The 27,559-nt window shown below is 34.1% G+C and overlaps 1 protein-coding gene across 1 annotated transcript in view; it reads right to left on the minus strand.

Annotated features, from left to right (window-relative positions):
• The window catches only part of DPP10 (dipeptidyl peptidase like 10), a 630,338-nt gene that overhangs the window by 128,884 nt on the left and 473,895 nt on the right, over positions 1-27,559 (minus strand). Inside the window, exons 6-7 of the mRNA XM_057745327.1 lie at positions 18,857-18,909; positions 18,675-18,756 (exon numbers count right to left, since the gene is read on the minus strand). Of these exons, the coding sequence (XP_057601310.1) occupies positions 18,675-18,756; positions 18,857-18,909 (135 nt within the window). The remainder of the gene's footprint in view (positions 1-18,674; positions 18,757-18,856; positions 18,910-27,559) is intronic.

Raw genomic sequence — 27,559 nt, forward strand, 5'->3', positions numbered from 1 at the left:
AAAACAATGTCCCTGAATAAAAGACTTTTCTGGGAATTTAAAATTAATAAGAAGGTGAAGGATGATGAAAAAGATGAGGAGGGCAAAAGAACAGAAGGAGAAGAATAAGGATTGAGGAATTTATTTCCTTAAAATCATTTAAGCTGCATAGGCTGCAGGTCTGCTCTCCAGAATCCTTCCTCGCACAGTTCAAGCAAAAGGATGTCTTGTAACAGCATTTATTCTACCAAAGAAGACCATGAAGCTTTGCATGGATCCCATCATTGCAGCAATTATGTCTCCCCACCCCAGGCTTAGTGGCCCTCTTCCTCACACAGACTTTATCAATGAAATCTCTCCTGTCATTTATTCCTGTTTGCATCAGACATCTCCAGATTTTATCTACTGCCCCTAACTGATCTTCCACCATGTCGTCATCCCTGTAATAACACTCAATATTCCCTGGATCTTTACCCACTCAATCTTCCATGCCTTTTTACTCAATATCTGAAAACTGGCACTCCAAAACCAACCAATTTCCCCCTACTTTGTTCCTTCTCTAAGGGTTCCTTCTCCCTCTTAGCCATATCTGAACCCTGGTCTCCCTTGAGGACCTCATTACCCATATGCCCTCTCTAGTGACTCCTGCTTATTATCTAGTACCTAAAGATGCTCATTGCTCCCATTTATTCCTTTAGAACATAATTCTTCCACCCCATCATAAAAAAACCTTTTCATAGGAGGTTCTTGCCAATCAGCTTTTCCATTCTCTGGCTCATCAATGTAAAAAAGTAATATTCTAAAAAGCTAGTTATAAAAATACTATTTCTGATAGACATTATATGAAAAAGAAAAGTTTCATGGTCTATGAAGGGGTTCAGTAAACTATGGTGCCTGAGGAAAATCTAGCCTACCCTGCTCTTGTGTGGCCTAAGAGCTAAGAATGGTTTTTGCAGACCAACACATGTAATTGATTTGATGAGAGGGAACATTTACCTGGAACCCTAATTAAGTTAAAAGTTATCCCCCCCACACAAAAATTCTCATTCTTCTTATTGGTAGATATGTATTATAAAACATTGTACTTAATTGTTATTTTATTTTGAATTACCTCAATAGAATTTTCTGGCACCTTTTTTACTGTCTTGTTATATAAAAACTTACATAAAAGTCTTGATTTTGCCTCTTGTCCTGCAAAACCAAAAATATTTACTGTCTGGCCCTCCCTCCCCTTTCCTTCCTTCCTTCCTTCCTTCCTCCCTCCCTTCCTTCCTTCCTTCCTTCCTTCCTTCCTTCCTTCCTTCCTTCCTTCCTCCCTCCTTCCCTCCCTACCCTCCCTTCCCTCCCTCTCTCCCTCTCTTTCTCCCTTCTCTCTCTCTCTTTCTCTTCCTTTCTTTCTTTTCAGGATCCTTCGAAGTTTTTGCTAATTTCATTGTGAAACACTGAGATCCATCATATTATATAACTTTTCCTAAAGACATTTGACTATGACTTTTTTTTTTAAATCACAACATCTTACAGGCCAAATATTCTAAGAAAAACTTTTAAAAATGCAATTTAAAATAGATTTTGTATCTGAAGTAAAAATGAAGTCGTGTGTGGCTCATCAGTTGTATCCTTAAAGATCTAATATTTTCACAGCTTTCAAATTGCAGTAACACTTCTCCAAGATGTGGTCAAATTTTGTCAGTAAAATTCAGTAGCAATAACAAAACTCATCTTGAGAAATTAAACATCAAGGATTGACTGGAATTAATTGACTGATTTAGAGCAACACTTTCATATTTTGCTTAAAACAGGGTTTATAATCCACCAAATATTTAGCCACCATAGCATTCCAGGTCAACCAAGGCAAACTTTTTCTGTCCCAGCAGATCCCTTATTTTGTTTTTCTTCGTCTTTTAGATCCTCCTCTATAACAAGCCAAATATCCAGAGCAGATATATCAAATCTTCTCCCAATGTCTTTTCAAAACCTTTTTTTCTTTCATAAAGTTTGTTTTTATTTTGAGAATAAATGCACATCATTTTCAAACCCCCTGCCCTCCAAAAAAAACCCACCATGATTCCAAAGATACAAACCTACTATTTCCCACATTTTAAAAAAATATGCATGCATTCAACTAGGCTTACCTGCATGTTATTGTCCTATAACTATTGCAAATTTGCCCAAAGTATTTATTGATTTATCTTCTGCATCTAGATTTTAAATGTCTCAGCACTTCTTTGATTTCACTCCAACTGAATTTTCTAGTGACTCACAGAGTAGATTCTAAAGACAAACCTCGTTCTTTAAAAACTCAGGTGGCTATTTTTTTTTCCTTACATTTTGCTAACTAAATTCTTTAAGGTCATCACCTTTGGGAGTAATACACACTAGCAGAGCTGAATTCATTCTAACTGAATTACTTAATACATATTTTATTAACCATATGATTAAAATTGGATCAGCTACCAAGAGACTACACTTTGGTTTTAGAAATAGGACCTAAAAGAATCAAAATCTCAAAAATTTACAATGATTCAGAAAGAAACTGAAATAATTATATATCATTAATTATTTAGAAGGCACCTTCAGAAAAACTTATTTCAACTTTTCAAATATAACAGGAACAAAGATGTTTAAAAAAATGAACATTTTCTTATGAATGTATGATTCTAATTGTTTCACTGATGGGAGTAAACAAATTACCACATACTCCAAAATTCTAAAATGATTTAACAACAATCTGATTTTTATTAGTCAGCTTACAACTTCAAGTGCCTTGTATAAGCTATCATGGAGGAAATTAATAAGCTCATGTAAAATATAGAAATGTAAATGTACAATTTTCTTACTCCTCCACCATTTTTACTGTTAAAAGTTGTCAACAGCATCACATACACACATTATAAGCTCTCAAAGCATATCATCATTTTTGCTTTTAACAGTAGTATGTTTTACACAGAAATTAAGAAATAATTTAGTGCTTGGTTTACTTATATATTTAACATTTCCAATGTTCTTCTTTTCATTTATTTATTTGTTTTTATTTTATTTTTTAAATTAATTTATTTTTTATTTTTTGGGCTGCGTTGTATCTTCATTGATGCACATGGGCTTTTCTCTAATTGTCACGAGTGGGGGCTACTCTTTGCTGTGGTGCACAGGCTTCTCAGTGTGGTGGCTTCTCTTGTTGCGGAGCACAGGCTCTAGGGAGTATGAGCTTTGGTAGTTGTGGTGCACAGGCTTAGTTGCTCCGTGGTATGTGGGATCTTCCCAAACCAGGGATCGAACCCATGTCTCCTACACTGGCAGGCCTATTCTTAACTACCGTGCCACCAAGGAAGTCCCTTCATGTTCTTCTATCATGCCTGAAGATAGAGTTTCTCTCTGGTATGATTTTTCTTCAAACTGAAGAACATTTCATAAGCATAGGTTTGGTGGAGACAACTTCCCATATTTTTCTTTTACATGAAACTGTCTTTATTTTACCTTGATTCTCCGTGGCTTCTGACAAGAAGTCTGGAAGCATTCTGATTGTTGTCCCTTTGTTATATGTTACACTGTGTCTCTGGCAGCTTCGACATTTTCTCTTTATCTTCAGTTTTCAGTAGTTTGACTGGTATGTACCCAAAATGATTCTCTTGGAATTTACTTTTTTTTTTTCATTCTGGGACGAATGGGTGTTACTGAACACCTTGAATATGTAAATTTATGTTTTTTTATTAAATTTTAGAATTTCTGGTTATCATTTCTTCAAATATTTTTCCTGCCCCACTCTCTCTTCTCCTTTTAAAATTCCAATTACCATAATATTTGACTTTTTGCAGTTTCCCTGCTGGTTTGTGAGGCTCTATTTTTTTCTTTTTTTAACCTTCTCACTATTTTTTCAGATTAAATGATGTGTATTGATCTGTGTATCACTGCTTTGTCATTTCCATTCTGCTTTAAATATCATTCAGTTATTTTTTTTAATTTTAGATGTTGTTTAGTAATTCTAAAAGCGTACATTTTAGTCTAAAGATTTTTGTAAATGTGTATGAAATATTATATATATGTAATATATATATATAATAGGTAGCTAATTAAATAAATAGAAGGATGGAGATACACTGGTTTTATATATATTACATATACTTATATATATTTCTATGCTGATATATCCTATTTTTTCATTCCTTTATGCATTTATTTTTGTGACTCTCATGAAACACAGAAAGCAACTTTAAGGACCTTGCTTGAAAATTCTTGCATCTGTAGTTCAGGTTCAGTCAGAAACTTAGCTGAGTTTATTCTCACAACTGGTCATATGTATTTTCTGAGTCTCTCAGGGTTTCCCCCTTACTCTCTGGCAGTTGTGGCCACCCAGGGGCTCTTCCTCTTGCTCCTGTCTCAAAGACCGTGGGCATTACTTTCAAAGATTCAGCTCCCTACAAGCCCACTTCTGCCTCAAATATCACTACCCTTAGCATGGAACTCTAAACAAGACACACAAAGTGTTTACACCTTGAGGGTCACTTTACTATTAATTTTTTTAAAGAACTTTTATTGAGATACAGTTAGCAGACAATAAACAGCATATATTTAGAGTGTACAATTTGGTATCCCAATCTCCCAATTCATGTCCCCCCAACCCTCCCCGCTTTCCCCACTTGGTACCCATGTGTTTGTTCTCTACACCTGTGTCTCTATTTCTGCCTTGCATTTCCTCTTTCATAGTTGTTAGCATTTGCCTTATGTATTGAGGTGCTCCTATATTGGGTGCATATATATTATAATTGTTATCTCCTCTTCTTGGATGGGTCCCTTGATCTTTATGTAATGTCCTTTCTTGTCTCTTGTAACATTTTTTATTTTAAAGTCTATTTTATCTGATGTGACTCTTACTAGTCCAGTTTTCTTTTGATATCCAGTTGCATGGAATATCTTTTTCCATCCCCTCACTTTCCGTCTGTGTGTGTCCCTAGATCTGAAGTGGGTCTCTTGGAGACAGCATATATATGGGTCTTGTTTTTGTATCCATTCAGCCAGTCTGTGTCTTTTGGTTGGTGCATTTAGTCCATTTCCATTCAAGGTGATTATCAATATGTATGTTCCTATCACCATTTTCTTAATTGTTTTGTTTTTGTTTTTGTAGGTCCTTTTCTTCTCTTATGTTTTCCGCTTAGAGAAGTTCCTTTAGCATTTGTTGTAGGGCTGGTTTGGTGGTGCTGAATTCTCTTAGCTGTTGCTTGTCTATAAAGCTTTTGATTTCTCCATCAAATCTGAATGAGATCCTTGCTGGGTAGAGTATTCTTGGTTGTAGGTTCTTCCCTTTCATCACTTGAAATATATCATGCCACTCCCTTCTGGCTTGCAGAGTTTCTGCTGAGAAACCAGCTGTTAACCTTATGGGAGTTCCCTTGTATGTTATTTATCGTTTTTCCCTTGTTGCTTTTAATAACATTTCTCTGTCTTTCATTTTTGTCAATTTGACTACTATATGTCTTGGCATGTTTCTCCTTGGATTTATCCTGCCTGGGACTCTCTGTGCTTCCTGGACTGGGGTAGCTATTTCCTTTCCCATGTTAGGGAAGTTTTCAACTATAATCTCTTCCAATACTTTCTCAGGTCCTTTCTCTCTCTCTTCTCCTTCTGGGACCCCTAGAATGCGAATGTTGGCACATTTAACATTGTCCCAGAGGTATCTTAGGCTGTCTTCAGTTCTTTTCATTCTTTTTTCCTTATTCTTTTCCACATCAGTGATTATCACCATTCTGTCTTCCAGGTCACTTATTCTCCCTTCTGCCTCAGTTAATCTGCTGTTGGTTCCTTCTAGTATATTTTTCATTTCAGTTATTGTGTTGCATATCTCTGTTTGTTTGCTCTTTAATACTTCTAGGTCTTTGGTAAACTTTTCAATCTTTGCATCCAGTCTTTTTTCAAAGTCCTGGATTATCTTCACCATCATTATTCTGAATTCTTTTTCTGGAAGGGTGCCCATCTCCTCTTCATTTAGTTGTTTTTCTGGGGTTTTATCCTGTTCCTTCATCTGATACAAAGTCCTCTGCTTTTTCATTTTCTCTGTCTTTCTGTGGCTGTGGTTTTCAGTTCCACAAGACGAAATACTGCTGATACTGCTGGATACTGCTGTCTCACTTTACTATTAATTTTTACTCCCTCCCAAAATCTGCCTGCTTTTGTTCAGGCTCCAGAATCCTCAGATAGTTTTGTTTCCTTTTTTTTTTTTAATGTTTTGTGCAGAGTTTATAGTTGAGTTTGCATGAAGACTGCAAAAGCTCAATCCTCCATTTCAGATTTGAGAAATCATTTATTCAACTTTACTCAAAGTTCTTTTAATTGGAGAATGCTCTGGACATGGACAGAGAAAGTGATTTTCCAGGGTAAGATTTATCATATTCCTGGTGTAATATTTTTTTTTCCTTTTCAAACTCAATTTCTTGATATCAGGCAAATGACATAATTTCAAAAAGTGATAATGGTTTAAATTTGAGGACAACCCTAATTCTAAGAATTCTTTTAAAGATCTGATATATTAATAGATATATGTCATTATGCTTCTAGTGACAAGATAAGGCTTTTTTTTTTTTTGAAGACACTTAAAACTAGTTAGAAGATAGTCTAAGTTTTCCAAGGGAAAGTTATTTTAGAAAATATTCAACTTGGATAAGGTAAAGAGAAGTCAAAGAAATTAGTGACCATATTAATTTACTCTTAAATGAACAGCCAGATGTGGCTGTGTTCACCCACATGTTTCTGTTTAGTTCTAGGACATAAAGTGTAATCACTAGGATAATTTTGAATGGATAAAGATTTGAGGACCAATTGTTAATATAATTATCTTCATTCTACTTTTCATATTAGACTACATTGTAAACAAACAAGATGCAGTAATCCACACATTGAGAAAGTTCGCTTTATGTCGCTTCACTTTTATGAAACACCTGTTACATTAGTTCCTGTTTTCGCTAACCAAAAGAAATCCAAAGGTGATTTTTGTTTGAACAAAACACAGCAAAGCACTTAAATAGCATTCAGCCATTGTTTTGCAGCGAGGGCATTACAAAGGCAGTGCACACTGCGATCAGTAAGATTGGCGCCACCAAGCTTCTCCCCCAGGAACTATACCCAGCATGTGAGAATCAGGCCGCCCTAGCTCTGCACAATCTGTGAGCTTCTGTGCTTTATCTTGATGTATTTTGTGAATCCCTTAGCAAGATGTGTCCTCTGGTAATTGCTTCTTCATTTATGCCAATTCGGCTCCTAAAAAGGAGTTTCATAGGACCACTCTACTTTTGGATAGTATGGGAAACCTGTAATGACCAAAATCTTTTAACATTCTTCTTCAATGTCAGCAACTTTTTTCAAACAAGTAGAATTGAAAATTCATGCCATGGTTGTTTTTCATTTGGCTTTAAATATGTAATTCCTTGATGTCATTCATTCCTTCTCAGACTTTAATTTGTCTTCTAACCATTAAAACAATATAATAACATCAAATATTTGCTAAGGACTAAATTACTTATTATACTGCTACTGTAAACCAGGAGTTATTTTTTACTTTAATATATTTCCTTGATACCCTTGTCCCTGATGAGGTTTCATATGTAGCACAGGGGAAATCTCATTTTATATGATCGTTGGTGACTTACAGTTCATATATGCGTGTATATACATATATATGTATATATACAGCCACTTTTTTCTTTATTTTGGAATTTTCTGATATGCTTTACTTTCTATATGCTGTGTTAAAAGCAATTAATTTTGTTCTTTAAACTTTGTTTTGCTCTTCTAAACAGTTTTTAAAATTTATTTTATTTGAAATATGACATGCTCAAGAAAAAATATTAAAGTAAATAATATGAAAAGTCTCTCTCAAACCCCAGTTCTCTCCCAGGGCACAACTACTATTAACAATGTCTTGTGAATTCTGGAAATATTTAAATTTTATATATATATGTATATATATAATTTAAATAGTTGTTTTGCTTATTACAATAATGAGAGCATACTGATTAATTATATTGACTTTTATTAGTGGATGGCATTGCATATCTGTACATATAGAAGAATCATATTAATTTTGATGGCTTCTTAATATTTTATGCACCCTAATTTATTTTACCAATCTTATAATGGTGATGTATCAAAGTTGTTTCTATTCGTTCATTCTGCCTTTCAAATTATAAGTAACATTCCAGTGAATTTTCTTTTTATGTCTTGAGACATATGTACAATATATCCACAGGATAAATTCTATATTTAGAATTACTAGATATATAATACTATATTTCTTACTGAATATATTCATTGGCCAATAAAAATGTGTGTGCGTATGCTTGTTTGTGTGTGTGTAGTTTATGTTTACTTTTGATTTCTAGTTTAATTCCTTCGTGGTCCAAGAACATACTCAGTTTGATTCCTATTCTTCTATACTTATTGAGACTTGTTTTATGACCCAGTGCATGTGCACTTGAAGATGCCTGGTATTCTGTAATTGTTGGGTATCATGTTCTGTAGATGTCGATTATAACATGTTGTTTGATTGTGTTGATCAAATCTTTTATATCCTTACTGATTTTCCGTATAGTTGTTCTATCTTTTACCATGAGTGTTGAAATTACCAGCTTGAATTGTCAATTTGTCTATTTCTCTGAATTTCTGAAATCTGCTAAAGTATATATTTGCTTTCAATCTTTTTCTGGCTCTGGAGAATTATTACTGCATGTACCTTAGAGACCTTAGAGACTATAGTTTAGGCTGTGATTGATTCACTGTATCATAAAATATAGAGTTTCTTTTCACATGTTCAGTTTCTTTGTTGTTCTTAAGAAGGAGAGCAACAGGAGAGCTCCTCTACCGCATCATGTAAAGGATGCCTGGAGTTAATTCTGACATGAGGCATCCTGACATTAAAGCAGACCACAGTTTCTCTCAGAGAGTTCTCTTCATGCAGTTTAATAAAAAAACAATAAATCACTAGAATAGTGAACTTTTCCTAATTGGAATCTTTATACCTCAGGGGTTGTGTAGGATGGTTCACCTCTTACAATAAACACTATGATAATCTTATTTTTAAAGTTTTATTTGGACTGTTGAAAGAGTATGACGTGACAGCACTGTTGAATAACCCTGTATGGTTAAAAGCAAAAATAATAGATATGCAAAAGCTTAACTGCAGTGAAACAGAAAGCATCTAATATTTAGAAATATTCACCAATTGTCATCTATGTTGTTGCTCCTTTCAAATGGTTTGCTTAACAGGAACTGTACAAAGTATTCAGTACATTGCATTAAGTATGATCTAGATTTATAGTTTAAAAATCTGCAATCCTAGTATCTCTCTGTCTCTTACTCCACAATGTATTATTTAATTCAATGTTAGAAGCAGCATGAGACAAGAAGTGCTATAGAAATTACTATTTATGTTGGAAAACAAACAAATAGGGGAAAAAAGATATGGCTGCTGTGTTTACCTCACGATTAGTAAATAACTCAAAATTGTTTAAATATAAGTTAAGGGAAATATAGTGAGTTTTTATTATAGTGAGTTTTTATAGTTATTCTTTCTAGTACAAATCTGCTGACACATTTTATATTTCCATCTTGTTTGATTATCATTTCACATTTGGAAATAACATGTAAATTATAGTTTTATGTTATTAAAAGTATAAACAAAAGAATTAAAGCATGTGATTCTATATAAGTCTACTCTATTTCTTTTCATATTGAGAATTTCCTTATAGTTCAGAAGGATGTCTTTAAATAAAGGTCCAAATCTTGCCCTAGCATATAACTCCAAAACTCAGCTTGCTGGTTACTTCCTCCAGGAAACTGTTTTATCACCTCAGAGAAGACTCCCCCTGCAAGGTGAGGTCCATATTAGAATCTTCCTGTTATAGGTGTTCCCAAAGGTGAGTATTCTTACCTTTAAGTCTATTTTCTGTGAGTTCCTGAAATAAAGATTGTGCCTTTTATGACCCTAATAAGTAACAAGTTCATAAGACCTAGTTAGAAGCTCTATAAAACTTTATAATTCATGCTGGATAAACCAAATGAAGCACTTTAAATCAGGATAAAGACTACCACCTTCCCCCAGAAGAGATAAGTAAATTTCTGGCGTTCCATCATTAAAATTGGTACTTTATATGATACAGTATTGATTTCCATTAGAGTTTTCTAAGTGTTGAATAAAACATTACAAACATAGCATAGGTAAAAGGTATTCTCAAATAACACATGGTGAATGGACGGTTCTCTTTTCTTTATTATTATTATTAGATACAAGCTTGGCAATATTTCTAATCACTCTCTAAATCTAAATCTAAGTCAGGGCTGGCTTCACTTAGAAACTGTCAGCATCTAAATATCTTCCATTTTCACATGCTAACACAGGTTACAATATCTTCTCTAAGCAGCTTCTCTTTTATTATTTTCAATGCCTGCTAACTCCATAGCTCAATATACAGTTATACATGCTATCGGAATTACAGAATTTGAGCTCCTGCCTTCAGAGAGTTTGTTTACAGTCCAAGGCAGTCATCAAAGTCAAGTCAACACATACTAATCCAGTGACTTCTGATAAGGCCAGTGCAAACCCTTTAAAAGCAATAAGAGTATAGCTAACAGTAGGCAAGTTGCTCGGTTTTCTCCTTTCATTGAAATAAAGCAACACTTAATTGGAGGGAAATAATCTGAAATGTGTGCTTATAAAGGATAAGAATTTCATTTTCCATTTATTTTGAAAATCTCTGAATTTAGTAAAGAATTCATAAATATGCTGTTTAAATAATTAGAAGACACTAAGAAATTTATATTGCAGAGTAATGCAAATTAATTTTCCTTTAAATTGTACACTGTAACTGTATATTTTTTCTTTCCACATATACACTTATACTGTTACCATATTTTACTTATATAAGAATGTATTTCCTGTTACATTTGCCTACATGATATACTAATGTAAATATATACCTGAATACAGTGCAAATGTATCAATCAAAATGGTTGCAATATTTTAAGGGTATTTTTGTTGTGACTTCTGTTAAACCCAAACATAGTTAACCTATTATGGTTTGTCAGTTATCCCCAGTCAAAATATTGGTTTTAGAAACCATATTCGCTTCTTGAGATTGACTTTCCTGATTCCAAACTTGAAGTGAGACCCATTAGACCTTAGGTGTGTCTAGTACTAGAATGTAGTAGTGTGTCTAGTACTAGAATGTAGTAAGAAGGATTGCTTTTATTATTTGCTGGAACTCAAAACACAAACATTAGATTTTGTTCCAGATAAAATGAAAAAGTAACCTTGTTTTCATTCATCGCCACTAATGAAAATAAATGGAGGTTTCAAAAAGGTCCAGATTCATTTGTATGAGAAAAAGTCATCAAGACAAACACTTGAGGATGTGATGGCGTAAATTTTCTAGCAGTTTTCCTGCATCAATGTACTAGCTAGGAATGAGGACCACACCACACACACCACAGTGAAGAACTGACCTGAAATAGACCTTGACTCTCAATGGCTGCTTTTCTTTACTTCTATGTCATCTCTGGTACATTAATATGCTAGGACTCTAAACCCCAGACTTTCAATCCAAATGTGCATGATACCAGCAGCAGGGAGTGAATGTGTTTGTGTGACTACGTATGTGAGTGTGTGTAGCATGTATATGAGTATTCACATGTATATCTTATATTTGCAAGTGCTTATCATATTTCTTGAATATACCTTAATGATAACTAAAATGGTTATTTTTAAACTGAAAAAAAGCCAGATACTTAATGGCATATGAAGCAAAATCATATTGATTTTTAGGGGACATGAGATTTCAACGATATGTTTGAAAAATGCTACCTTAAACATCTACTTTTAAACCAAGAAGGATTAAAGTCACCCTGTAAAAGTCACTAAAAATTTTCAACGTATTTATTAATGAAAATTCAAGCAGTTACACCAAAGAAGTTGAAACTCTCCTAGAGACAATGAACCATTGATAATCACTTAAGATTTTAATACAATTTTAAGGTAAATCTCTAGTAAGTAAAAATGCAGGTGACAGGAAAGTTTGATAATTTTATTTGTATTTGGAGAATTACCTAAACATTATGGTTTTCAAAAATATAGGAAATAAAATGTAGAAAAGTGATTTCTCTAAACACCTAAATTGTGATAAATTAAGTAACACATTGGATATTTTTAAAGCTTTGTGCCATTGGAAGAACAGGTATGGTGATTTTATTTTACCCTGAATAGATGAAAAGAATACTAGCAGCATTAAAGAAGGAGTCTATCTTCTGTTCAGTGTTCTTATCATACAAAAAATTAAAGAAGGCAATAAAAATCTTTTGGAAGTGATGGCTATGTTTATGCCAGTGAAGGTGGTGATGGTTTCATTTGTGTTTACTTATTTTCATCTCATCAAGTTTCATACATTAAATATGTACAGTCTTTTTATCTCTTCAATAGAAATTACAGCCTTTTGTATGTATCAATCTTGTATTTGTACTCAATAAAGTGGTTTAAATGAATTAGGAGTATAAAATGAAATTTTTGCAAAAATGTGTAAAAATATACATAAAGTATATGCTTAATTTAATTTACTTGAATAAGTATTTATAAGACAATTTTTATTGTTGGACTGCAATTAAATTTTAGATCTCAGTTTAAAACTTGATTTATTCATCTCTTAAATATATTGTTATTCATCAAATTGGTTCTAGATTATACTAATGGCCTCCAAACTTAGATTTCTTTTCATATTATGCCATCCTCAAAGCCCTCTTTGGCATCCCATTATGGAAACAAGTTAGCCTTTCATTAATTTCTTATTAAACCTACATTTTGCTTTGTGCTAAGATGAATTTTATGAAGAAGGAAGAGGGGGAGGAAGAGGAGTGTAAGACAGAGACAGAGGTGGGGAGAGAGAGAGGGAGAAATTGAGAGAGAGAGGGGGAGGGAGGGGGAGAGAGAGAGAAAAGGAGGGAGGGAGAGGCATGCAGCATATTCTTTATTCTGTCTGCTCTGGAAATAAGTATAGGCCAGTGGTGGACGATAGCAACGTGAATAAGTAAGATAAAATATTTTAAAACTTTGAGGTAAAGTAGAAGAATGTGACTAATAAGTAAGAATATATCAAATTGCACACTTTAAAAAAATGAAAGAAGAAGAATGTTAGAATCCTGAGAAGTAAGCCATTCCCTTAGATGTAGATATGTTGGGAAAGAATGTCAGAGAAGAGGAGGCAAAGTATTTGACAAAGCGTTCTGATGAAAAGAAAACAGTGACTGGGTACAGAAAGCGGGATGACTCAGAGCTCAAAGCAGTCCTGTGACACCCTCTGGAAATCACAAAGAGTTTGGTTCAGGTAGGGAAAAATCTGTGCTGTGTTCTGGGAGGAAGTGTCAGGAATCTGATGATATGACACCGTGTCTCATCTGTGTGTCACTTCAGTGACATCTCAGAACCTTGTGGGAGCTGCTAAGGATCTGCATTATTAACTGCATCTCTGCAAGTGTGGAGTAGAGTGGCCAGCAATTGAAGAAGGGACATTGCAAAATAAGCTGCAAAAAACTTTTAGGGGAAAGATGATGAAATTCTGAATTAACTGTGTTATTACATGAAAGGACAAGTAGGAATCAACTTAATAGCTATCATTTATTGACTGCTTACTATGCTGTGATGGCTCATTTTATGTGTAAATTTGGCCAAGTTATGGTGCCTGACTGGTCAAACACTAGTCTTGTTGTGAAAGCAGTTTGCAGATGTGATTAACACTGACAATCAGTTCATTTTAAGTAAAAAAAAACGTGGTTTGTCCTTATCCAATAAGTTGAAGGCCTTAACAGCAGAAACAGGTTTCTTGAAGGAGGACTTCTTCCCTCAGGACTGCAGCCCAAGATTGCGATATTAAATCTTATTAGAGTTTCCAGCCTGCCGGACTGCCCCCATAATTGCTTGAGCCAAGTTCTCCATCTCTCTCTCTCTCTGAATACACATCTACATACACATACACTATTAATACTGTTTTCTGGCAAGTCTGACTTGTGCACATGACCTATCTCATTTAAATCTCAAACAAAACTGGGAGTAGTTTTGATTTTCTCTCATTTTTAAAATGAACAAGTTTAAGCTTAAAGCTTTCAACCTGCCATAAGTCACAACCAAAAACAGAGAATCTGAGCTTGAGCTGAGTTTTTTCTGATGCTAGACAGTGTGTTTTAATCAGTGAAATGTTTTTTCCTTTCCGTGCTCAAACTGCATCTGATTTTTAAAAGCATTCAGTTCTTATGGTAGAATTATAAACAAGTGTATTTAATTTTTACATATGAATTTACATGAATTCATATAATTATATGAATTTTCAAAATGTTTTACAATGAGTGATTTTAACTTTTATTAGATGAAATGATTTTGAAAAGAAAAAGGCTATATCCTCTTAAACCAGAATTCTTTTCAGTTGATTTATGAATATACTTTTTCCTGTTTTAGGATCTATCATTTCTTTTTATAAGATATTTGCTGCAGCTAAAGTGGTCTACTCACTGCCTTCTCTAAATAATACATGTTGTATTGCGTCAGGTTTTCTTATCCCACAAAGCTGGTCACATCTAAATTATTTTCCCCTACACCTAGTGTTACTAAAAAATTCTCCATCCTTTGAATTCTAACTCAGACCCTCTTTTTCTATAAATTATACCCAATCTCTTATCTCTCTTCTCTACAGCCAGGGATTTATTTTACAGCAAATAAATTAGAAACTGAGAATCAAGGATTAAAAAATTAATTGTCCTTAGTTTATAAACACTACAGGCCTCTGATTAATTTAATGCAAAACTAAAGTATTGCAGTGGCTCTTCTCTGATAAAATCATATTGCTGAGTTTGCTGATGGCTTCAAATATTGACAAAGCCTGTCATATTCACATGAAATGGACCATTAGCCTTTTGTAAAGCTACACCCTTTAGTTGCATTGAATTTATGTTTACTTCGGATAACTTCAGCAAGATGGAACTTATCCCAAAACTTTCCCAAATGACTTTGGAAAATGCCAGTACAAAGAACTTAGGCTTATTTCTCCACATAACTAGTGACACCAAAATTCCTGAAGAAGTTAAACTTCAAGTGACAAAGTTTTTCTTTTAATCTTTTAAAAACAATAAAAATTAACACCTCTAAAATATGATATGCTAGATGCTTTCCAAAATGTTTTATATTATACATTAGATACCAGAGTAGCACTATTAGCAAAGCACTGCTATTGTCACCATTTTAAAGATAAGGAAACTAAGGCATATAGAGATGATTAAGTAATATTCCCAAAGTCAACAGCTAGTAAGTAATGGATGAGGAGTCAATCACCTGCAAAATGACTCCCATGCAAGGATCTATGATTTTTATAAACTTTTAATATTTTTATGATTTACTCAAGTATATTGAAGAATATGGAATCAATAACAAATAGGAATCATGAAAGAAAATGCATGCAACTAATACTACTTCCTTTAGGGTATCAAACGATTATCAATATTTTGGCACAGGTGTAGTTTCCTCTCAGGCTTGGAGAAAAAGGGTCATTTAAAACCAATCAAAGTTTTATAGAGGGTCCTAAGGACTCTCAAGTGACACAAGCATGAAATTGTCTTGGGTTTCGGTGTTCTGGCATTATGTGTGTTTAGAGCTTGCCTCTGCCCTAATGGACCAGCGCTCTGCTTGACAGCAACAGAGTGAAGCAGGTAGGACTTCAGCGCCTGCCCACTTCCTGGTGCCCCCTCACCACTGCCCATGAGTACAACTGATGCTTGCCTTCTCTGAATCAGACTGCATCTTCACATCTAGCACATCCTATGCAGCTTCTGCTGCCACGCTTCTGGAACATCATAGTGGGATGGATCTAGAGACAGCCCTACACAGGTATACTAAATACCTGGTTTTAAATGTCTCTAACATAGACACCTGATAAAAGCAAACATACTGTTTATGATCTATGATATTCAAACCATTGCAATATTTTTTTCATTTTAAATCACTGGCTTGCTGACTTCATAATAATTCAATCAATTATTCAACCATTTAGTGTGGATACAGCAGTGAATACACTGTTATATAGTATTTCTTTATAAAACACAACCGTGAAGATGCTTAAGCAGCTTTAGGTCTAATGTCTGGCAAGTGGGTAAATGTTTCTCTCAATGTTATTGGTAAACCTTTGTTTTCTCAATGTCTCTTTCATCTGCTTCCATAAAACCATTTTAAATATGTGGAGAATTAAAGACCAGGGATAACGATTTATTTTACTATTGATTCTTTGTTGTATAATAAGTAGTTTCTTATTTTAAAATTATATTTCATACTTAGTTTACATGTCTAATGGAACACATTCACTGAGATACAATGAAAGTTATTTTTGTATGTGAAAAATGTTTTCCTTGCTCTACTGTACAGCTGACTTTGGCAAACTCTGATTTTAAAAAGTTAAGAAAACCTGTCATAACATTTACTCCTTAATTCTTTTCAACCTTTCGTGTGTTCCCTTCTTTATCCCATTCTGAAAATTAAATGTTTTAAATAATCTCAGTTTAAAATAGAATAAAATATTTAGAATTATATAGAATATAACATGAGGGAGGTTAAAAAAACATAGTCAAATGTCTTCATTTTACTACTGATGAAAATGAGGTGTTGAGAGGAAAAATGATTTGGCCCAAGTCACATGACCAACCACTGTCCAAGACTCTATCTCAGGTATATTCACTTCCAGAATATTTTAGGGTCCAGAAGTTTTTTTCATGAAAAGACACACTGTTTAGTTACAGTATATTATTCCACAGCCTTCTTGTGATGTGAAATATCTAGTACCACTTCTCTATTTCACCAATTAGCTTAAGAAAGTAGTTCTTAGATTTATAAAATGGAATAAAAATAATAATGATATGCACTTCATTAAGGAAAATATATTTCCTAGATTATCATAATGAAATGATGGTGTTACTATTTCCATTTTATACATGAGAAAATTGAGTCTTGTGGAAAATTAAAAAATCATACCTCAGCCCACACAGCTGCTATTGAAGCAGCAATTCTAAATAAATACAAACAAACAAAAACTAGAGGATTCTAACTTCTGTTAAAGGTTAGACTTAGGGTTGGTTGATCAGAATTATTAAAAGCAATACAATAAACATATCACTAGTAAGGAGTGAAAGTCTTAAAAATGTAATTATGTATCAAGATAGACCTAACAGGCACATATAAAACACTGTACCTATCGCATGGAAAACATTTATAAAAGTTTACCTTAAGCCATTAATCAAGTCTTATCATTTTCAAAGTCACTATTACAAAGATCTGTTTTTGAGCTTTACAAATTAATTCCAAAACCAATTTCACATTTTTGTAAATTTTGAACACAAACATTAAAATAACCTACCTGAAATAAGAACATACAATAAATTTTTAACTATTGAAACTAAATACTATTAAAAATATTACTGTCAAACTTGGATGAAGATTAAGCAAAAATTAGAGAAAATTCTACAGTCGTCAGTGTTTTATTAGAACACTGAAGTTTATTATAATTTAACATTATACTAGGAAGGATGGAATAAATTTAAAACTTGGCTTTGTGAGAAGACAAATATGAAATTTATAAATATCAACCAAAGCTGATAATGAAAAAAATAGTGAAAGTACTTATAAATATTAGGAAACAAGAAAAAATTCAGCAAGAAACGCAAAGATTAAAAGAACACCAAGAAGTTATAAAACCACTATGCTAAAAATTTGAAAATGTAAGTGAAATGGAGTTTTAGAAATGCATAAATCACCAAAACTTCTTCAAAAATAAATGTAAACCTTAATCTTACAATCATAATAAAATAAATGTTTAAACATCTTTCCACAAAAAAAAAAAAAAAACTACCACACCATAACTAGACATATTCATAGGGTGGCTAATGCAAGAAGATTTTAATAAAATAGAAAGCATGAAAATTGGAATGGAAGAAGCAATAATGTCATTATTAACAAATGTCATGACAATCTGGAAAAACTAGGTGTCGGTGAGGATATGGAACAAAGGGGTTTCTTGCATTGTTGCTCATAGGCATATAAACATACAAACAATTTAGAAATCAATTTCACCATGAGTAGTATTTTTGAGCATGCTCAAGCCATACAGGCAAGCAGCACCACTTCCTGAGCAGTTTTCCCTTAAAGTCTACATCCAAGCACCCATGAGATATGTTTAAGACTAGCGTAAAGCTCAAATTGCTTTTATACATCAATCATTCTCTTTTTTTGAGTTTGTGATAATTCCAAAATATATGACAAAAAACTCTTAAGAGAACACTGTCAAGTGTAGACTTCCATCTTAAATTTTTACCCTGAACAATGCTTTAAGAATAAATTAAACATTAGTTAACAGAAATTTTACAGAACCAGGCCTTAGTATTCTTGGATCTCTTCTGAGTTTCATCATTAACTAGCAGTTTAATCACAGATTATAAACTTTTTTCTTTTTAATTACTTGATAAAACAATATTGGTACTATTTGATACATTCTTAAATTGGAATACTAGATAAAAGATATGAAGGTAAATGAGAAATTTTCAGTATAATAGGACAATTTCTGCAAGACGGTGGCTTCTGTAAGCATTTCCCAGAGGGCCCTGGCTGTCAGTACTTGGTGCGTACTAAGGCGTATGCTTACCAGCTGCTGCCCTTGGACACCCCAGGCCGCGTACTGCAAGATGGAGTCCTCTACTTCTGGAGGATTTAACTCCCAAACTTCCCTTGAAGAAAGGCAAATATTTTTACATGAAAAAATTGACACCTACACCAACAATTTAGTTGGACAGTTGCTTGTGGAAACCAGAAAATCAAAGAACTTACCTCGTGTGTATGTTGTAAATCACATATGAAGCAGTATATGAATAATGAAATATCTGGAAAAAAAAAGGAAGAGTTATAGACCCTAGTTTGTCATAAAGGCTCTCTCTTAATGGGTATATATGTTTTTTGTTGTTCTTGTTGTTGTTTTGTTGTTTTGGGGGTTCCCCCCCTTCCCCTACCCCCAGCTCTGGTAACCACAAATCTAATTTCGTTTTCTATGTTTGTTTGTTTGTTTTTGAAGTGTAATTGACCTACAACACTATGTTAGTTCCTGGTGTAGGAACTATTTTTATACATTTCTATACATTTCAAGTGATCACCACAATGTCTAGTTACCATCTGTCGCCATACAAAATATTACATAATTATTGACTATATTGACACTATACATTTCATACCCGTGACACACTTATTTAAATCACTTATAAGGAAGGATTTATTTCTATCATTTGTTTTCTGTAGGTCTTATGTGATTTTGTTCCTCATTTCCTCCATTACTGCTTTTCTTTGTATTCGGTTGATTTTTTTAATGTACCATTTTGAGTCCCCCTTCTTCTTTTTCTGTGTATTTTTGTTGTTGTTGATGTTGTTTTCTTTCTTTCTTTCTTTCCTTCTTTTTTTTTTTTTTTGGTTTCATGGGGTCTTAGTTGCAGCACGCAGGATTTTTTCTTGTGGCACATAGGCTTCTCTCTAATTGTGGCATGCAGTTTTCTCTCCCTAGTTGTGGCATGCAGGCTCCAGGATGTGTGGGCTCTGTAGTTGTGGTGCACGGGCTCCAGAGCACATGGGCTCTGTAGTTTGCAGTACGTGGGCTCTCTAGCTGAGGCGCATGAGCTCAGTAGTTGTGGCATGCAGGCTTTGTTGCCCCGCAGCATGTGGGATCTTAGTTTCCTGACCAGGGGTAGTTACCTTGGAGATTACAATTAGCATCTTAAACTTATAATAATCTGGTTTGAATAATACCAACTTTGTTTCAATAGTACAAACAAATAGTACTTTGCTCCTATGCATCTTCGTTCTACCTCTTTTATATTGTTGTCACAGATTACATCTTTATATATTGCGTACCGATTAACATAAATTTATAATTATTATTTTATGCCTTTTAAATCACATAGAAAAAAGAGGTTTTATAAACCAAAAATATAATATGCTTCTTTTATAATTACCTATGTGGTTATCTTTGCCAGAGATCTTTATTTATTTTTTAAAAGAGGAATGTCTCTGTATTGTTTCTTTTTTAAGGGGTATATATGTTTTTGATAAAAGCCAAGAAATCCAAAATTGGTTTTAAAGAGAATTCCAAATGTGAAATATTCTTGTTCTGGAGTTTGTTACCTTCTCTGAGCCTTACTGTAATAACCTCTTAACCCTTCTTCCTACCATCAATCCCATTTCTTATTCAATCCATGCTATATTTAATATAATTGTAAATATTTCACTAACGTGTTTAAAATATTCAGTGATTCCTCATTGCCTGTAAACTAAAGTTCAAACTACTTCATCGGTATTCAAGGGTTTTGGTATTTTGGGTTCTACATGTTTTTCCACCCTTAACATCCTCTACTTCTCTTCACTTAGTCAATACTTCAATTATATTAAAGTTCCTTCTGTATATCCTGAACTTCTATCTCTGTCTTTTTTTTTTTTTTTTCTAGGAGATCCTACCCTAATTCAGGTGAAAAATTTCCCTCATTCCATTATAGCCTCTGCATTAGCCTTCAATTGAAACCTACCTCTCTCACAGTTTACTCTTGACTCTTAGGACACTTCTCATCCTGTAGTGCAAACTAAATAAATATTTTAAGTACATGTTTCCTTTTCCCACTAGAATGTTGTCAGATCCAGGTGAATATTATCTTTGCATCCTTCACATTAGCTTATATGATGTCATGTTTGCATGCAACTTGCAATCAATATTTGATGAGTAATGATTCTGATGGGAAAAATCTCCTGCAGCTTGAGGTGTTTGTGGAGACAAAATGGGATAACACCCCAACCACTTCATAGAAATAATTGAAAATTATATATTAAATAGTTGGTTGCAAGTATGTGTCTTCAAGACATTTTAGTACCATTTTATAAAGAGCCTTGTTTCTTTTTAAAGGGCATCTTTCCAAGGTTCACAGCATCCATGATGGGGTGACATTAAGGCCCATAGTGGATAATGCAAAGTTATCCCTATATTTTGGTTCTTACTAATTAAAGATGGCAAGTTTGAGGAATACAGGGAAAATGAGGAAAATTGCAAAAGATGGGTTAGGTAAAGAGATGATAAGTATGTGACATTTCAATGAAATTATTTTTCCCTAAGCTAAGAAAAATTTTCTCCATCTAGCTCTGTTGAGTTATAATATTATTTGCAGAATTTACAGAACTTATATTGATAGTTTCATTTTTCAGCATGCAATTATGAAAGCTTCTTTTATTCTTGTAGTGGATGAACATTGCACAAATATTATAATACTGTCAATTAAAACTCCTGAGAAGTCAAACTGTTATTTCTTCTAACTGTAATAATAGCTTCAATTAAACATGATTGACCACATATTTGGTAAAACAATACTAGTGTTCTCCCTTTGCATTGAAATGACAATCCTTCCTCCATTTGTTACAGTATTGTGTTTTACAATGAAGCTTTATTCCCTCATTTCTTTTGCAAAAGCTATTAAATCTGAGATTACCTTCACTACAGTCATAGAAGTGAAAATAATCTTTCCTGGTGTCTATTTTGGCATTCATATTGTGTTCTATAACATTCCATATTTGACTACAAATTTTAAATCTTGAATTTACTACTAGAGCTGACAAAGAGGTGAGAAATGTGACCACCTCTACAAACACGTTTTTTCCATCTCAGAAAGTTCTGCTGCCAAAAGCAAACTGCCAAGTGAGCACTTAGTCTTTGAAGCAGACAAATGTGTCAATAATGTTATGGGTAAAAAGAAACGATTCATCCCATCTGTTAATTACCTAACACACTGTACCTGAATTCTAGGCTTGCATCCATTCTGAGAGAGAGAGTTCCTGTGCACTACTGTTTTAGTCAAAGCAAGCCAAAATAACCACTGAGACAAAATTGGATGGATATAACCAATGAATTTTGGTCTCCTTCTTTCCTATTTATATGATATAGAATTATAGAAATTGCTGGCTTTTCTCAATGTATAAATCCAGAGAACTTAGACGTTCTCCCAATGATGTGATTTAGAAAGAGCGATATATAAATCAATTTTTTGCTTTGTAGTTCTTAGCCTGACACAACATTTATTTCTCTCAGCTGGTATGTTGAGATGGAAGATCACAATAAAGAATTTAAGGGACTTCTGTGGTGATTGGTTCAGTGGTAAAGAATCCACCTTGCAATGTAGGGGATGCAAGTTCGATTCCTGGTCAGGGAATTAAGATCCCACATGCCACGGTGCAACTAGCCTGCATGCCACAACTACTGAGCTCGCGCCCCTCAACTAGAGAGCCTGCATACCACAAACTACAGAGCCCAGTCACTCTGGAGCCTGTGCACCACAACTAGAGAGAGAAAACCTGCACACCACAACTAGAGAGAAGCCCATGTGCCACAATGAAAGATCCCAATACCTCAACAAAGATCCCAGATGCCTCAACTATGACCTGACAAAGCCAAAAAAAATAAAAATAAAAAGAATTTAACCCTCACAGACACAGAAAACAAACTAGCGGAATAAATCACAGGGATGCAATATACAGCACAGGGCATGTAGTCAATAATACTGTACGTGTATAAACGATAAAAATATTGAATCATTATGTTGTATACCTGAAACTAATATAATATTGCAAGTCAATTATACTTCAATTAAAAAAAATTGCAAACCTGCAAACACATAGCAAACCTGCAAACACATAGCAAACAGGTTGTAGAGATTTAACCTCAACTATAGGTTTCCTACAAAGCCAATAGTTTGCCATTTATAGGTAATTAGAACTTCCCTGGTGGTTCAGTGGTTAAGACTCTGTGCTTAAGAAACTAGCCTTTTCCTCCTCTTCTACATTGGCTAGGTAGGTCTTGTTCTGTGATGAGAGGAGAAAATTGGAGTCCTTAATATTAGAAACAGGCTTGTTTCCTAGAATGATTGACTTCTGCATAATGAGAGCCAAACTGAACATCTGATGAGATGCTTGGGGACAAAGACATTTCATGGTCAAAAATTACATCTCTTCAAATGCTGTTCCACTGCTTGTTGTATAGTGTGAATAGTTATGGCAAAGGTAGTGGGTGTGGGGCAAAATTGAGACATACTATGTAAAAATTGATCAAAGCTTACTCCTGGAAGCTAGACTTGAGATGGCATTCAATCTCATGATGCCAAAAGGTAGTGGGAGGTACAGAAAGTATCATAAGATCCTGCAAACCAATCTGATCCCCACCACCTCTACATTACTTTAGGAAACCTAAGAAGAGGCTGATTACTAAATGTTAATAATCATGAGTGATATAATTGATTATTATTATTTGCTGTAGTTATGCTCTATAAGTCATGATAAACACTGAATTAGCAAATACTGAATAACTGCTTCTAGGAGAAATATAGTGTTAGGTTCCTATGAGCCTCTGGTTACATTTTCCCCAACCAATCAATACATAATATTTTTCATGATTTTTTTTTAATTTGAAGACACTTTATCTAACAGTTAATATTGTTGATTCATTAGCATTGAGCTCATGGCCAACAGTATTGTAACTCATTCCCAAATGAAGCTTACCTAATAATACATGTGCTTTCTCTGTAAAGCACATCACAGCCTTCCTGCACCTAGTAACACTGGACAGCACTTCAGCACTATGCTTGGGAGCATTTTAAATAGCAAAATCATCAACAAAAAGCACAAACATGTGAAACAATAGCACTAAAAGACCATGAAAAGGACACTAATTTACAGTATGAAAGCTGGAACAAGAAGCTTCTTTGATCACCTTGTGATCACCTTCTTTGATCTCAGCTGGGAAAGTGTGCACCAGGCAACACAACATTCTGCAGTTCTGCACATGTCTGTAAATGACTGAGAACATGCAGCAAGTATGGTTCTTGAAGTTACAAATACAGTTTAGAAAATAGGCATATGTGCAATTCCAGAATCCTTAAATAATGAAGACCAACTGTACACATAACATGAGATAATACTGGAAGAAAGAAAAAACAGGAATATTTTCTGCCTGCCAGAACTTAAACACAAGAAACACACAGAAGTTACCCAGAGTGGTAGAGTTCATGTTCTGCAAATGAAAACTAGCTACATCCATTCAGTTATCAAATGTCTATTAAACAATCTCTTTGACACAGGCACTGTACTACGTACTGTTGTGAAAAAATGATTATGGAGACAAAAGTCATTTTTAAAATACGAAAGAGTACCAATTGATAATTTTTATTTACTCCTATATGTTGTCCATCACTTTATAAACATGTGTTGAATGCTTATTATATGCAAGCTCATAAGTTAAGTATCTTGTCAAATGCAAAGACTAATAAACAGGATCCCTACTCCCAAAGAGCTCTTGATCTATTTGGGGTGACAAAGTTAGGAAACATTATATCAGTATAAAAGGCTCCAGTTGCAGGTCTTGGTTAAATTACGACTTGCAGATTATAAACCATAAGCTTTCCAAGAAGCAGTTAGTAATCTTGTTTCAAGATTGCAATCACAAAGAAGATAACTTGACTTAGGCATTGAAAGGACTAATATAATTATTGAATTGAGTATTTAGTATACACTGGATTCTGCTGAGTGCTCTACATATATTATACCGTTTATTTTTAAATCAACCTCAGGACGTAGAAACTATAATTCATAATTCATGTGATAGGCTCTGGAAGCACTGAAAGTTTAAGTAGGAGTCAGAGCCACAATTTGAGCCTACGTCTGTCTGATTACAACCCATATTATGACTTAATCTCTCTGTATACTCTCTCTCAGGGAGCTGTGACAGGAAGCATGACTCCAGCTTTGCAAAAGATTTATTTCTGAAAAAACTTTTAAGGTACCACCCAAAGATTTACGGACAAGAGCAGGCATGAATTAATTGTGATTATCACAGTTAAGAGAGATTTCGTTGAAAGATGATCTAATATATCAGATTAAAAATGTAAATCCCCTTCTCCTTTAGCTGTTTTTCACATTTTTTTCTTGGAATATCAGTTATTACCTAAGACATCTGTGGGGATTCATGTCAAAGAGAGTTACACTTACAAGAAAAAAGAACAGGGTGCTTTAGTAATTTATGCTTAAAACAGAGGTTTAAATCTCTGTGTGCCAAACCTTTCTGCACTGCAGTTAAACTGCTGAATTGGAATAAACAGCATGCATTTTCATGGCCTTGAGAATATTTAAAATAGGATTATGGATTTGCCATTAACTCAAACAGTTAGGAAAACTAAACTATGAGGAAGCATATCTCTGAATAAATAGTATTTATGAAAAAAGAAATGGCAGTGAGAGAAAAGACAATGTAAGCAAAAGGGTATTTGTTTCTCTTGGAAGTAAGTGATATGGTGATGCCAGGTTTGTTCTAGGATATGGAATACCTTTGATGATGAGTAAGTAGTGGTTCTATTGTTGGAAAATTTTATCTTTATTATGCAGTGAAGAACTAGACCATCAGATAGGATACTCTAATGTAGTAAATACAGTTCACAAAATTACAAGATGCAGCTCTGCAAAAATCCTTTTAAGACACTATATTAAAAAAGGCTTTGTGAGCTTTTGCACAGCGAAAGAAACCATACGCAAGACTAAAAGGCAACCCTCAGAATGGGAAAAAATAATTGCCTATGAAACAACGGACAAAGGATTAACCTCCAAAATATACAAGCAGCTCATGAAGCTTAATACCAAAAAAGCAAATAACCCAATCCACAAATGGGTGGAAGACCTAAATAGACATTTCTCCAAAGAAGACATACAGATGGCCAACAAACACATGAAAAGATGCTCAACATCACTCATCATCAAAGAAATGCAAGTCAAAGCCACAATGAGGTATCACCTCACACCGATCAGAATGGCCATCATCACAAAATCTGGAAACAACAAATGTTGGAGAGAGTGTGGGGAAAAGGGAACTCTCCTGCACTGTTGGTGGGAATGTAAGTTGGTACAGCCACTATGGAAAACAATTTGGAGGTTCCTTAAAAAACTACAAATAGAACTACCATATGATCCAGTAATCCCACTACTGGGCATATACCCAAAGAAAACCATAATCCCCAAAGAAACTTGTACCATAATGTTCACTGGAGCACTATTTACAATAGCCAGGACATGGAAGCAACCTAAATGCCCATCAACAAATGAATGGATAAAGAAGATGTGGCATATATATACAATGGAATATTACTCAGCTATAAAAAGGGATGAGATGGAGCTATATGTAATGAGGTGGATAGAACTACAATCTGTCATACAGAGTGAAGTAAGTCAGAAAGAGAAGGACAGATATTGTATGCTAACTCACATATACGGAATCTAAAAATGGTATTGATGAACTCAGCGACAAGAACAAGGATGCAGATACAGAGAATGGACTGGAGAACTGAAGGTATGGGAGGAGGTGGGGGGTGAAGGGGAAACTGAGAGGAAGCAAGAGAGTAGCACAGACATATATATACTACCAACTGTAAAATAGATAGCCAGGGGGAAGTTGTTGTATAACAAAGGAAGTCCAACTCGAGGATGGAAGATGCCTTAGAGGACCGGGGCGGGGAGGGTGGGTGGGTCTCGAGGTGGGGGGAGTCAAGGAAGGGAGGGAATACGGGGATATGTGTATAAAAACAGATGACTGAACTTGGTGTACCCCCAAAAAATAATAAAAAAAAATTGAAAAAAGGCTTTGTGAACATTGTGAACAAGTATTGGTAGAAAGGGAAAATAAGTATGGGAGGGAATTAAAGGTACAAGTAATATTGGTCAGTATTTTAGTCTACTTTCATCTTTAAGATTGACATATATACACTACTATGTATAAAGTAGATAACTAATAAGAACCTAATATATAGCACAGGGAACTGTACTCAATACTTTGTAATGACCTACATGGGAAAAGAATCTAAAAAACATTGGATATATGTATATGCATAACTGATTCACTTTGCTGTACAGCAGAAACTGACACAATACTGTAAATCAACTATACTCCAATAAAAATTAATTTTAAAAATTTACATGTGTTGATAAGATCATTACCGACAGGTTTTTACCACCTATGTCAGTGTTTCTGGGGACAGACATACCCCAGAGTTCCCTATTCTGACATTTTCACAGATGTCATTCCCCTTGATCCTCAATTTGAAACTGTATAAAAATGTTTTTTATGGTTTCTTCTTTAAGAAATTAAATTAAAAAAAAAATACTACCCATACAGGATACACAACTGGTAAAACCATGATTGGAACCAAGATCTCATACATTCCAAACATGCCAGCATTGTTTTAATGTGTTACCATGTAGAAGAACCATGTGAGAATCTTTCATTGTATCACCATTATGGTAAGTGGCAGACATAGTGAAATATCCAAGATAGTGAGACTAAATATAAATGATGGTAGAGAAGATAAAGTTTAGATGCTGCTTAAATTCAGCTCTAATTTTGGCAAAATCTATATAAAACAAATAAAATAAACTTGCTAATTAAAAAAAAAACAGACTATCTGCCACAAACCCAATTTA

Source organism: Hippopotamus amphibius, chromosome 8 (assembly GCF_030028045.1).
Source record: "Hippopotamus amphibius kiboko isolate mHipAmp2 chromosome 8, mHipAmp2.hap2, whole genome shotgun sequence".
Taxonomy (NCBI): Eukaryota; Metazoa; Chordata; class Mammalia; order Artiodactyla; family Hippopotamidae; genus Hippopotamus; species Hippopotamus amphibius.